Source organism: Harpia harpyja, chromosome 3 (genome assembly GCF_026419915.1).
Source record: "Harpia harpyja isolate bHarHar1 chromosome 3, bHarHar1 primary haplotype, whole genome shotgun sequence".
Lineage (NCBI taxonomy): Eukaryota > Metazoa > Chordata > Aves > Accipitriformes > Accipitridae > Harpia > Harpia harpyja.
In genome coordinates this window covers 52679380-52694903 of record NC_068942.1, presented here as the reverse complement: position 1 = coordinate 52694903, position 15524 = coordinate 52679380, and the positions used below count along the sequence as shown (strand labels likewise).

The following is a 15524-nucleotide window of genomic DNA, read 5'->3' as shown; positions in this document are numbered from 1 at the left end:
AAAAGCCATAGGTGTTGCAAAATGTAAGGAAAATAAATTTAGAAATACTAATTTCGAGTATATACCATTTTTTACATATATATATATATATTAAAAAAAAGTTCTCGAGGTTTTGGGGCAGAATTCAAATAACATTGGGATAAAACTTCCATTTGGGATAGATTAATGTAAAATCTGTAAGCAGTAATTCTTATAATACCATATGGTATTATTATATAATGGTCATCCCTGGAAGGAGGAGCATACTAATCAGATCAAGTGCTGTGATTCTAAATTTAACCCTTGGGCACTATTCTTAATCTTAGCCTGGTCTTTCACTGACAGTTTGAAGGTAAACTTCACTCTGTTTTTCTTCATACATCTCATCCATACCCTGCTAAACCTGTAGATCTCTCACATTACTCCTAATTAATTACAATCACAATCAGTTCTGTCCTCTTAGGGAATAACAAAACCCATCTATGGGACCAATAGCATGGTACATCATTTGAGCCTGTGTATCTAAATGCATGTTTGATTCAACTGCTTGCAGAAGATTTGCATCCATCCACATAACCCAAGGCTGTAGAAGTCCCCTTGAGCTCTGATCACAACTCATTATATATTCAGAAAACTAAAAGATAGCCCAAAAGCATGCCTTTAATTATGTGTTGCCTTCCTATCTTAAGTTTATGTCAGACCTTGATGTTTCTGTGTTGATCTTTCTAAGTGAGCTTCCTGGTTCTTTTTAATGAATTAGCTATGGAAAATCATTGAGATAATTATAGTAATACATGGAAACACATCATTAGCACATGCAATTATCCCATTTACCGACTTAATTACGCTGTGTTATATTCTGTAATTTTTTTTTTACTGACAGCACAGGTTGAAATATGCGTTTTTAAAATAGCAATGTATATTTTAAAGATCAATGTATATTTTAGCTTATAGGCATGCCAAATTGTTTAATCATGGCTAATTTTTTTTTCAATAAAGATAAATTTTCTTTTGAAACAACATTTTGCAATTCAGCCTATTCTTTTAATCTCAACACTTACATACAATTGTTACAGTCTGCTTGCTTCCATACAAGAATTGAGGTATCTTCATATGGGCATAAAAACAACTGCTTTAAGGGACTGCATTTGAAATTACTGTATTTATTTTAGTATGTAACAACTCATTTCATTTAAATGAAATAAATGAGAAAACTTCTATTGACATTAATGGACAGAGCTCAGATTTGCTTTATAAGACCAAATAGAATTCTTGGTTATTTGTAAAAATTGTTGTATGATCAATAAGATAATGAATTTCAGGTAATATAGCACATCGATATCAAAACAAATTATGTTCTGGATTGTTTATAAATTCAAAGACATTTAAGATGCAGTTCAAGAATTTTCATACCTAGTCCACATCCCGTTTACAAGAATGATCCTGATAAGGAACAGAGCATAAAAAAATCATGACATTCAACTGCTTAAGTTATTATTTCTATTATACCCGAATGCTGTCTGAATATAGACTAATCTAGGATTATGCAGTTTCATACTTCAGTCAATGCTTCCTTCACGCACGCCATTAAATTTTTCTTCAAAAATAAAACTATTTCTACATTCTTACCTAAAATATCCAATCCAAGGGTTTTTGCTAGATCTCTTACACCATCAGCTCCAAAAATGTGTGTCTCATGCTTACATTTGGGACACTGGAAAACACTCATATTTTGAACCAGTCCTAAAACCTGTTAAAGTAAAAGAAAGGAATGTTCAAACCTGGGATTCAAGCATCGGTATTTCTATTATCATCTCTGACAATAAAGAAGAGATTATCAACAAAGAATTGACAAAGAGTACTCATTTATAATGGGAAGTAGCAGTAATATCAGACTCATTAACATCATTATCAACTCTTATTAGTCCTCTCCATTGCACTATCATTTCTGCATTATTTCAAGTTTTTCACATTTATAGCTCTCAAAGATTAACAAACTTATTTGTTACAAAAAGCATCTCTTGTACAGGCCTACCTTTCCAAGAACTCTCCGTGCCAGTATTTCATTTTCAAACTATGAATACTGGAAGAATTTTCATGTTGTGTTTTATAGCTTTGTAATTTGCAGTTTCAGGAAACACAAAATAAAAACATACCATTACAAGAAATGACATAATCAGACATGCTTTCAAGATAGTTTTTTGTAAGTTATTCTGTAGGGAAATGTTTTCAAAAAGAACCAGATTTGCTATTCTTCTGAAGAGCAGAAGCACATTTTAAAGATCAAACAAAGGAAATAATTATGTGAAACTAAGTGGCAAAAACCACAGCATAAAAATCTAATACACACATATTAGGTACCTTTCTGTTGATGCCAGGTGTTCAACATCATCCTTTCAAAATAAGTCAAATGAAAATTTGCCAAATCATGCACACAAAAATCTTCTTTCACAATGTATAATAATGCTAATGATAGCATTGATCTCATTTTATCCACTTAGTAAACAAAACTATTCACTGAGGCAGAGCAGAATTTCTCAAAACTGATGAAAACAGCATTCAAACACTACAGGGTGAAAGCTTCTACCCATCTGCTAATCAACAGAAGACCTGCTTTAAGAGGTTCCATGTTACAATACTTCACTTTAAGATTTACATGTTATCTAGATACGTCACATACACTAGAGCTAAGTTTTAAAAATATGAATATATATTTTCAAGTACAAAAAGCTGTTATTTACTTTGTAGCGTTTTGTACTTTTAAATTTCCCTAGGCATTCTAGTTTTGTGCTTGAACAAACTGGCCTAGTTATTAGAGGAGTAAGATATCCACTATGCTAACAAAGTATATCTGAAAGGATATACCAGTGTTCAATGCAAACAACAAATATTAAGTTATTTAATTAAAAATCAATATGTTTCACATAATATGTAATATTATGTAATATGTTTCACACTATTTTCTAAGTAGTCTTCCTTTACTTATGTAAAACTTTCAGAGGGTTTAAAGCAAGGAACATTTTAAGAAACAGTAATAACAACAACAAAAACCAAAACCAAAACCAACCAAACAAAAAAGATTACCTACTTTCAATTTAACACCACAAATTTTTCCCATTTTCTACTCTCTCCCGGGGACTGCCAGAAGAGCAAGAGGAACAAGTTTCTGTTTACTGGCACATTACTACATGTAATTTTCTCATCCAGTTCTTAAACTGAGAGAGACATGAAATACTATGTGTCAAAGGGTACAAGGTGCAGGGATGGTAAAAAGGGCTCTCTACAGCCAGTCTTCTACTGATGACCTCTGAGCAGGCATTCATCCTGCTCTTCTCTAAATTAAAGTCATGGAATTTTCACTGTGTTGGCAATCTGGAGAACACTGGAAGGAGTATTATTTGACAAAAGAAAAATAGTATTTTAACTAGGATACAGGGAAGCCATTTTCTGCAGCACAGGGAAAAAAAGAGAACTTGACATTTATACTTTAAATGAATTAATTCACCTTCAGGTATCTTGTGGTTTGAACTTTCTGTTCTCCTCAAAGTAGTCATACAACATTTATGATTCAGCAAATTCATAATCAAAGAAAAAGTAGTCTACTATTGTTTTGTGAATAGTTAAGGACTATTACAGCAGTTTTGTTAATTCTTTGACAACCAGTAACTAAGAAGTCTTTCTGCCACAGTTAATGCAAATGCTAAGATACAGCTGTATCCTCAATGCTATAGCAGTTTTAGAGGGCTTATTCACTGTCCTTTTTTGTTTTCCTTTCAGCAAATCTTAGTAAAAGCAAATGACATTTCAGCATTACACAATCATTTTTATTTTTTCAGTGTTGTTCCTATCTGTCAGCCAATGAGTACTGCATATTTATTAATATATAAATTATTATTTTGGAATATGAAGAGATTTTTGGGAATATTAAGTTGCCAATTATAAACACCCAGTTTAATATAGAATCTGTGCAAACATACACAACTTTAGTGCTGAAGTGTATTTTTAACATGCATACTTCAGCAGATATAATTACAGAAGGAAGAGAGTTCACTAGGATCCTCAGAGCTTTTAAATCTACAGACAAAGTAATAGGTCTTCCTAATGAAGTCAGTAATAACTCTCATTTCCCTGCTCAAATAATAGATCTGGAATAGCTTCAAAGCAGCTGTTACTGTCTACACAAACTATCCCGTAAGTATGCGTGAATCCTATTCTAGTCCTTAGTGAGCTCCCTTCCCTGTACATTTCTTGGCGAGCTTGGCTCAGTAATGACATGAAAATGAGCATGATGAGATGCACCACAATACAGGAGCTAACCTATGGTAGTGGAGGAGAGGATAGTTATAATGCATGGAACTGAATTCCATTTAGTCAAATCATTATTTTAAACAGTGAACAGACATCTATCAAGAAATAACAGGAAAAGAAGAAACTGTTCATTATGAATTATCTCCATACAGACTGTTTCTGAATGCGTACATATTTCTTATGCTCAATTAACCTTTTGGTTCCGTAACAAATCATGCCAAAATCCAAATATACTACCTTCTAAGTTAAATAAAATACAGTGACAAAACTAAAACCCTCTGTCTTTACACAAGGAAACAATTCCTGAGAAACCCAGTGAAGTTGTTCACTGTACTACAGGATGGATGGTGCTGAGGTCCAACTCCAGTCTGATGGGGACTGAAGTGATCAGGGTTACAGTTCCGCAGTCTGCCATCAACCTCCTGTGTAACCATCAATCAGTCACTTGACGTTTTAGTGCTTCAAGAAAACATGCACACTAGTATTTCTGTCTTCCTACCTTTCATCTTATAACGAGCAATTTTTGGCTCTAACATCCACTCCCAATATGAAGCCATAATCTTGGCTGGGTACTCTGGATGCTACAGAAATACCAGTAAGTACATAGCCAAATAAACAATTTAGACAATAAAAATCTTAGAAGGAAATACATAGCTGAGTTTACATAAGCAGTTTTTTGAAAACTGTGAAATCCACAACATAACCTTCCAATTTAATGAAACTACCAGGAAAGTTACAGATTTAATTTAAATCCTCTCTTTTTCTTTCAAGGATGTGATTGAAAATATAAACCATACTGAACTGAACTCAATTTCAGCAGTTGAAAATAGGCAATTTTTTCCTAAACGCTAAAAGTTATTCACTTTTTTTTTGTCATCTGCCCAGAGCAAGCCTCTGGGATGCATGAAAACAATGGCCAAACTCACATAATGGGCAAGAATCTTGAAACTTGTGATAGGAGTCAGCATCACTTTGCAAACTCCTTCCTTACCAGGTGTGCTCCACTGCACAAGAGATGGCACTCCTCTTCTAATGACTGTGTCCTAAGACTGGAAATAAGACTTTTGCATTGTAATCCCGGTTCTAACGCTGACTCTTATTGCCAGCTTTTCATCAGTTCCTTCAGCCATTCCACTCTAATTTCAATGCAGTAAAGGACACACAAACAATGTTAACGACATTGTGACTTTGCTGTGGTAATACTACACGTGTCATTTGAGTCTTTGGTAACTAATGACTGTGGGGGTAAGGGGAAGATGGTGTATCTATGCCTATATGTACAAGGGAGAGACTCCAGTTCATTAAATATAAGCAAGCATACTCGAAGACTCAGAACTGAGCAAACTACAGACTCTCTGCTTCTTTGAAAAGTAGACTCTTTGCAAGCGCTTTTTTAAAGATTAGATTAAAGATTTTAAAGATTAGATTTTTAAAGATCAGTCAATTATATAATCAGGATATGCAATTTTAGCACAGTCCCACAGATTCCACCTCTTTGATGTAAACCTCAGGTTTGAAGTTGTCCATCAAAAATTATGTAACTAAACTTTCTTTAGATCCTCAGATTTAGTTGACACTTAGAAATGTAATACATAGGCAGGAGGAGCTGCTTTAATGCTGAAGTAAATGACACGTCTGTATTGATGTATATACAAGGTTAGAATAAAATGAAGCAGCGCCATGAAAAAGGTAAGACCTGATGACTGGTGCAAGCACATTCAAACTCAGCATCTGGCGCAACAGCTTCGCTGTGACTTTTCATTTGATTTAGAAAGATCTGAAAATTCCAACAAATCAAAATAGATCATATTTAATATCTTATCTACCACTAGTCAAATTAATAGCAGCCAAGCCTATCCTAGAATGCACAATTTTCTTAGAGGCCATTCTCTTCAAAGAACATTGAACAAAACAGACTTAGAAAGAAATCTTGGTAATTTCTCATTAAACCAAAAGGAAAATTCAGCAAAGTACTAAATTGAACACAATTTCACTTGAAGAAAATAATTTTGCATAATTTTAGCAAACCCATACATAAAATCAAAACATAACATTCCGTGTGTTATTCTTCTGTTATATATATTTGTTTTTCTTCTAGTAGCAAATGATAAATGCTACTATACTTTCATTTTGGTGCAAATATGCTTAAGGAATAGTTAACAATAAGGAATTTATCAATGTATTTCTTTTGTTAAGCTATTCTGTAAATTAAAACAAAAGGGGAAAGCAGTCACTTCAAGGTTTCTGTTGCATTTTTTGAATTAACAAAGCACTAGCTATGAAAGAAATTTCCTTTCTTAATTAAGAGTTGAAGTAACCTTCACACAGGTAAGCAAGAAAACATTGTTTTTAAAGTATAGTAAATGGCGTTTTTCCTTTACTGTTTAAGATAAGGAAGCATTTCAGTTTATATTTTCTCATCAACTGCACATTTCAAATGAAAAATGCATCTCTTCATGAACACTCTAGAGTATAACATTCAGTTACTTAGCAACTTGTAGCACACAGAAAATATCGAGTCAAAGATGTCACCCTGTTTAATATTTTCTCCCAATCCATATGAATATTGTCGGTATTTTTAAATTTTGCATTTCCCAAACAAGCGAGCTACCATATAAGCTATAAACCTCATGAAAAACAAAGTGATATAGACAGCCTTCTACTTGTCTTGACAGTCACAGAGCCCTTCAAATGGCAAAGTGACAATTAGGTATGCACTTATCTCCCCAAAAACTTACATTTCCTTCTTAAAATGTACCAATATATGGTTTTTCCACATCTCAAGAAATTTTAGATTTTAAGCTCCAGCACAGATAGTGCTGAAGAGGACACATAATGAGGATATAATAACACAGTATAATTGGAAAGCACACATTACTTCATAAGATACTCTGTTTAGCAGTCTGATCCATTCCAGGTGATTAAACAAACTGATTTAAAAGAAATTAAGTACTATTTTGACCTCGGCCTGAGAAAATTCTTTCCTTTCTGCTAAAGCAAGCTCCTGATACAGATATAAGATGGATTCTAATCCTTTTTTTTGAACAAGAATTTATGAAATTCAAGTGATTCCTGAATGGTTTGTTCACCTACTGTTGCAGTATATGGAATTTTTTTTGCATTTTGGAAAAACAATCTACTGGTATTATTGATGTAGAGGCTTACGGGTACATGGACTTTTCTAAACATTTCAGCTCCTTTGCGTGCATCCAGTAAAGCCACATCTTGCGGAGTGGAGATGATCACAGCTCCTGGGAAAAGAAAACATGAAATACCATTAAAATGTGTATTATTAATTCTACTGTTAAATATTTTGACTATTTAATACATACTACTAAATTCAAAGTAGTCACACATTTAGATGCTTTTTTTTTTTTTAAAATTTAAGGAGGAAAATGATGCTAGTTTTTTTATTATGTGATGACCAAAATCACTGAGATATGATATGGAGTGATAGAAATAATTTAGATATTTTCATCATGTTCTTCTACGTAGAAACAATTTATATTTTCTAAATGAGAAAATTGATCTAGCTGTCATATGACCATGGCTAGAAGTCAACATGGTCCACATGCTGACAGGTTGCAGAGGTGGTACTCTGGGAATATCTACACAGTAACTGTCCCATGCCATAATTACATTTGAAAGCTTTTGATTTAACAATAAGCCTTGTTCTAAAATCATGAGGCAGCTGCCTGTAATCAGACTGTTGCTTTCTGAACCTGCTACACTTGCTGATACAAGCGTTGACAGGCACAGTCTTGAAACATGTTACACTAGATGCAACACCAGCGCAATTGTATGAACGATACCACAAAATAAGAGGCCAACTCATGCACACTTGCACTAGGTTTGAAAAATAGTATTGCTTACTGTTCAGACACGGCTCCAGGCTACCTGATAATTAGTACTCCCAGGAATTATTAAGCATATAAAACAGGTAGAGCTCTTTGTCAAAGGTTAGATTCTAAAGTAAGCCTACAGCTTACTATCCCACACTATCCTATATTACTCCTTGATTAATATAGCCTGCAAAAAATAGACATTATAATATTCCACATTGCTTCACAAAGAGCATCTTTTTGCATATGCTCAGGGGTTTCAAATATTATTTCTTAAAAATTTGCATCAAGAATCTGCTCATGCTTGTCCCTCTTTTAGAAAAATGCAATGTAAAAGAGGACATTATCGGTCAATTGATTAGCTCTGGTTTCACCGTGACCATCCAGTCTCCGAAGCATCTGTTATAAAACGTCTCTGCAGAGCCAAGTCAAGCCAACCTCGCACAAGAAATTTATACCAAACTTCACACTAATAGCAACTACAGCAGACAATTTTAGACGGACGGGACAGAGTTTCCTACTGGGCCTGCAGCTCCCAACCCTTGATGTACGCGGCAAAGGAAGAGGCAGGTGGATTTCCAGAGGCACACAATACTGGCATTGCTGGCACTGGCCGGAGCACCGCGAGCCTGGGCATCCCGAGAGCGCTCCCGGCTCCGGCAGCACTGGGACAGGCAGCCCTGCCCCTCACACCAGCCCCACGCCGTCCACCAACTGCCGGGTGGCATCGTGCCTGCCTGACAGCCAGACGCTTCCAAACACCGCCTGACAGCACGTTTGAATGTTTTCAACCAGCGTTCTTAACCTCTAATTTGTGAAAGAAAAATACAATCTGGCACCTCGCTCCTGAAAAGCTTCCAATCTCTGCCTTACATAATACTAGACACAAGTCCAAAAAACTGAACAGCATATGTAACGTACTAGGCAAACGCAATTTCCCTATTGTTCACTAAAACTCTGGCATCCAAGTAATTTGCTGTTTTACCCAAGCCAACTTGTTTCCAATGGCATCAAAAAGAATAAAGTGGAAGCCTTTCAGTTACATCCAAGTCACCTTAGCTCCTCGTTTCACTAAGTGTAGGGTTATGCTTTACAGCTGACATTGAAATGCAGGGCTAATTCCACAAAATGAATGCATCCTTCCCTAAAAGCACAGTCCAGAAGTAATTAATTTAGACTCAATGTCCTCAAGTTTTCTGCATATTTGTAAAACAAAGATCTTTCAATACTTGGACAAAATGCTTATTACTGCTTTCTTTTCAGACAAAAATGGACATTTGTGTCTTATGTGTATATACTCATGTTAGTTGTTTCACACTTTTGTTCACACTCTTCTATGAAGCTGCTGGCTCAGTATTCCCTGGATCTTCAGGTAGAAGCTAATATGCAGGAAACAAAACTGAAGTTTACATTTGCTGGTCCATTATTAATTTTTTTTAAGAATCCAATAATTGGCATGGTGTGAAGGACAGAGACCATGCACAATGAAAACACCCACTAGAACCACAAGCAACTTATCCGAGAGATATTTTTTACTAACAAATTCTCATCCAAAGGGAAAAAGACCCAATGGCACATTGCAGAGTTTAGACTGCCACAAACACCAACTCCCTGTACAAAAAACTCCGTCTTCTGAAATACATGAGTTAAAATTAGGCTCGTGGACAACTTGCATGGCTTCTTCCACAGAATAAAAGCCAACATGCTCAAAAAGCTGCTGCTGAGGGTGTAACAGATGTGTGTCTCCTACTTTTCTTTTCACTCTGAGCTGGGTTACAGCCAAAATTTATTCACAGCAGCTTGTACTGACTTACACCAACGCCCTTTAAAATAAGTATCTTTTCTCTTTCTTTGGTACAACTGCTAGTCCAGCAAACCCAACCTGAAGTTCAAGAATTCAAATTATTAGCAGCATTATTTCCTTCACTAGCAACTGAATATGGCAAATGAGACTTTTCACGGTGCTCCCCTTCCCAAATAAGTTTGCATATGTTTATTTCAGAAAGTGATTCAAATGACGAGCAAGAAAGAACACATCCCACGCTTTCTTTGCTATCTTGGCTTTACATGGTTAACAGGAATATCAAACAGTAAAGAGTTATTTTGATCAAGAAAGTAATGAAATATGACTGAATTCAGGCACACAGCACGTCTCTTGAAGTGCAATACGTGCAATGTTTACACAAGCCTCTTTCTGAATGAGGCAAACTAAGGCTGACAAATCAAACAGAGAAGTTGCAGAAACTGTAATGCTATCACATAGCACATTAAAACATACTACAAACTCTATGTTTGCAGTTGTGTGCAGAAGAATAATTTCTGTGCCTTGAGCATACTAAGGATATCTAAGTTGAGCACATTTAGGTTTAACTGACATATCTACTTATTCATGCATTCCATTTATTTTTGTAACTTCACCGTATTTCAGTTGACAAAAAGCCGATGCACATTGCATTAGTAAAAACTATGCTAACTATATTTTTAATCCTTAGCATACATAATATAGAGAGACAAAACTGATGTTTGGCTTAATCCCAGGTCCTTAACCCTCAGTAAAAGAAAGGTCCTATAATTTCTGTGTATAGAAAATATCACCTACATTCACTGCATCATTAAGGTTTGCATCAGATGCTCTGGGTTACAAGGCATAAGGTGGAATCTCTCCAAGCCTTAGCTATAGTCAGTTTGTACCCAAGCGAAAAACAGGCAGGTCTAAAAAGCAGCTGATAAGCAGCAGTTTAGAAGGATGGAAAGGAGCCCTCTAACATATTCTTTTCTTCCCTCTAGTGTCTTCGAAGTCAGACTTCAAAACCAGGCTACATGCATCTCATCCAGACAGACGATTAAGGACCCCTCCACACACAAGCATTAGACTGTGTCTTACATCACCCTGATTCTTATTAACTTAGCAAATAATGCCACCCCAAAAGCAGTGAAGTGTAACTGACCAGAAAGACTGATAAATAAGAGTTCTGGAGGATAAAGACACAGAAAGACATACTGCATTTTTCTAATAATTGCATCTGCTGACTGACAGGCACTGAACGCTCTTGCAAGGAACCATATTCAGACTTCAGTGCAGCTGTGGATGGCCTGATCCGACCACACCACCAATGCACCTTTTGTAGCTTTTGCTACTTTTTCCACTGCATCAATTTCAAACTTCTAGGCGAGACTTTCAAGTTATAAATAGCCTGGTGAATCTGAATCTTCTCTCCTGTGTATGTCTTCAGAGTTCCTCTCACCTTCCGTTAAATTTCTTGTTACTTCACAGGTAAAATGTGCCTGCAATTACGGATACAGTTTGCACTTGAAGATGCAGAACAAGATCTTGCAAGAACAAAGACTTCTGTCTTTGCTGAAATTTCAGCTGGTGATGATTACAGATACATTAACATTAAAAAAATTGTCTATCTCCTTGGATAAACCTTGTAAAGAATGTCCTTTAACTTTTATGTGTGACATCTCATCACAGCTAGCAACTTAAAAGAATCATCAGTGTGATCTTCCCTTAACAGATCCTTACTTGAGACTCATAATATAGCTCACAACTGTCCCAAAGGATGGATCCTGGCTGCATCGCACCTCCAGCCTGCTTGCTACCTTCTTCTTGGAGGAGTCTTTGAACAACTGCTCAGAGAGTGTATGTTTCCAACAGCCACACGTCCTCTTCTGCCCAGGAACTAGTGGGTAATTAGAGATTGGGACACTACCACCTTGCCCACGTGAAGAGAGGACATAAATCTTAGACCAAGCTTCTCCCTCCTGGCAGGAGGAACTGTCAGTGATGAAACCATTGAGCAGAGGAATATCACAAGCTGGACCAAGCTGTCACCCTGAAGTTAAACTGCCCTCATCTAACTGATCAGTGAGTATTGTAACATCCATTTCACACTAGACCATGTGGAGAAAGATGTGGAAACCAACACTTGCTGTGTTAAAATGTTTGGGTTTGGTCATGGCAAAACTGATTATGTGTCACACTCAAGCAATTAACGACGCAATATTTATTTAGCAAAGTGAAAACACTGAAAACATTTGTAATAACATCTGTGAATAAGCATTATTTGCAAAGTATAGGCATAAAATAAAAAGCTACTCCCTCACAGACACTCTGCCACTTTCCACCTTTCCTTAGCTATCTGAATTAGCATTTTTCTGCTCTGCCCCATTCCACCTCCTGCTTTCAAGAGCATTTGCCAATCATGTCCAGATTATAATGACCATTGTACTACGCAAGAGCAAAGTCCAAATAGTCTCTTTTGACAAATGAATATGATTTTTTTAAATGAGAGGTCCTAATCCAAAGAGGAGAACTGGGTAAAAGATTGATTCTACTACAGAAAAAAGACAACACTGAGACTACTTCTATCACCTCCAAAAGCATTCTGTGTTTTACTTTTTTCCCCCAGAGGTGGGGGTGGTAAGGGGCAGATTTAAACATTTATTTTTTTCATAAGAAATAGCTAGAGGAGAGAATGCAATACCACTATTCACATGGATCTCTCTCATCTTGTGCAACTGTCAGCTGAACACTATGCTCGTTTATTCTTCCTGTTCAGAGTAATTGGTCTAAAAAAAACGAGGCAATTGCAGCTAATCTAGTACTTAACATACACTTAGCCACTGTTGCCAGACCTCAGAGAACCTCAGTTTTCAAAGCCTCTGTACTTAACAGCTTTTTTCCCCCTCAATACCTGGAAACTATTTTTCAGGAATGATAAAATTTAAAGAAATTCCACCGAATATGCTATCACTTCAGCCTGGACAGGCAATGTGTGTTAAATCTATCTCCATGAGCCAAGAGTTAAATTTAAACTTATATTGAAAGAGTGCAAGGCATTAATGTGTAAACTCATACTGTATTTTGGTCTCTAAATTAAGTTTACAGACTCTACTGAGTCTGAGACTTCATAATGAAGTACCAGGAGTGTCCAAAGCTAAGATAACCCTGATGATAATTTGCATTTGTCAACTACATTTTTTCTGACAACAGAGCAAACTATTTCAGCATACAAATTATATTTGGATGAATACAAAGAACTATTTTAAAATCCCCACCGGTGTGACTAAGGGTTTTTTGTTTTTCAATCTATCCTAAACCTATGTGCCTTTCCTTTCCTACAGTTATTTAAAATATCAAAATACAGCATGAAAGAAAGAGTAAATCCACATAAAAATCTGGTATTAAAAATATTTGCCATTCAAAAATAGATCAAGTAAAATTTACTATTACCCAGATGGCCTTCATAAAATATCTTCAAAAATTTACTGTAGAAACTAATGATGTACCTCCTCCATGCAAGAAGAAAGCAAGCTCAGAAATGGAGAAAAACATTGTGTGTTATTGTTAAACTAAAAGGAAAGAAGATCAGATGCCTTGCAACTGTGATTTGCATCAAAGTAAGAGATATTCAACAAGGGGCAAACAGACACTTACACAAAGAGCAATGACAGAATACAGATACACCTCTAATCTTAAACTGTATGCTACATGCAACTTGTACTGCAGCATTGGGGGTTTTTTGATCATTTCTCTTCAGAAAAGACAAGAGAACAGCACCATACCTACTCAGCTTGCAATTTTGGTTAATTTTAAAAGACACCTTTATCTCACAAATCACAATTCTTTTTCACGCTAATTCATGCATAGTTTTATAAAACATCATCAGTATTTTCTTTTTAAAAATCTGATTTGAAATTCTCTTTTTCTGTTTTTAATGCTCATTTCTGAACAGGCAGTCTACTCATCACCTGGAACTTCCTGTTCTTGTACATTATTATATGTTGAGGCAGGATCCAGTTCTCCTAAGTCCCACACATCGCTATAAAACACTTGTGTACAAGGCTACACCCTGGTCTGTGTGACACTGACATAAATATGAGGAAATAGTTTGGTTCACCAGTTTGGTATGTCACATTCCATTCAGAATTTAGAAATGCCAAGTGTCTTCAAGTTGGTGGCATCCCTCTACACTTTCTTCTTCAATGTACATATCTGAATAGAAGTAAGACTATTGACACTTAATCAGTAAAGACAGAAACATGCCTTTTTTTTTTTATTTACACCTATCTATCAAAATGCTGCCATCAAAAGAAACTCTACTAATTAAAATTCTTTGAAAATTCGTATTTGAAGTAACAAAAATTCCTTTGGTAAATATTTCAGCCTTACATGCAAAAGGCATTCAGGATATAATTAAAAGCTACATATTGCTGAAAGATGCAATCATAATGAAAAAAATCACACCATTTATAGGACAGGGCAATAAAAAGATGGTAGGAACTCTGTACTATGTTGATTTGAAATCTAAAAGGTGACGAAAGTCACTCCCTGTATGACTAGCAATGGCGATGCTTCTGCTTTTATAGAACTTGAGACAAACATAAAATAGCATTCACATTGCTTTCACTTCACTTATCTTGACTAATTGTCTTTTCTGATTCTTATTAACAGCCTTTTTAGACCTTATTATTATAAGATTATAATAATATATGCTTTATGCAAAAAAAACCCAAAATACGTTACTTCAGAAAGGTGGGAAAATTAAGAGCACTGAAATAAAAACACGAAGCCTTTTACCTTTAGGTGTCCTGTATAAACAGTTCAGTCCAATGCTCACTACTGTAATTATTAAAAGATTGTTCAGTAAGATGTGAAATTATTTCGTTGTCTCAGTCAGCTTCCCACTAGACAGGTACATATTTCTAATGGTTTTCACTGCCATGGCATCACGATATCCAAAGAAAAGAGCGATATGACAAAGTTTAGCAAATGAAACAATTCCAGTATTAACCTGGAGTCCATTCTGTCAATTGAGACAGAGTGCCAGTCTCTAGAGCTGTCAAGTTGTCACACTTTACTAATGCAGACTTCACTTTAATAAAGAAAGGGCAGTAGACAGCCTAATTTATTTAATGGTCAGCCTCCATGAGGAAGAAACACTTGTGCAGGACTCTGGGACTGCCTCTCTAACAGAGATGCCCTTGCTGCTGCCCACGCAGCCTTCACACTTTAAAGGGAGAGAATGATAAACTTCTCCCCCAGCCTTTAGGGAGGCTAATCCTCCACCTCCAATATTATTTATAAATTTGATTTATGGCTCCTTTACCTAAATAATCAAAAAAATACACAAACTTAAGACTTCTCAATTTAGCAACTACGTAATGCAAAGGAATCACAAGCCTTATACTTCATAATATCATTAATTTACACTATATCTTGATATCAAACATCATAATGTCATCTGAAACCCTTTATGTTTTAAAAGCTGGAAAACATGTAAGGACGCTTCGAACTTTCCCAAGCACGCATGATCAATACATGATAAAGATCTCACTTCTGGGTATCCCATGCAAACGATGAAACAGAAGAACAAAGTAGAAGCAGCAGAA

General features: G+C 35.8%; 1 protein-coding gene across 3 annotated transcripts in view; it reads right to left on the bottom strand.

The window, feature by feature from the left end:
• NUBPL (NUBP iron-sulfur cluster assembly factor, mitochondrial) overlaps positions 1 to 15524 on the bottom strand; it is an 89294-nt gene that overhangs the window by 13389 nt on the left and 60381 nt on the right. For 2 of the 3 annotated variants that reach the window (XM_052782576.1, XM_052782575.1), the window contains exons 8-9: positions 7453 to 7538; positions 1609 to 1729 (exon numbers count right to left, since the gene is read on the bottom strand). In XM_052782576.1, the coding sequence (XP_052638536.1) occupies positions 1609 to 1729; positions 7453 to 7538 (207 nt within the window). Of the gene's footprint in view, positions 1 to 1608; positions 1730 to 2945; positions 6065 to 7452; positions 7539 to 15524 lie in introns of those variants that run through there. The other variant, XM_052782577.1, reaches the window with a different exon arrangement.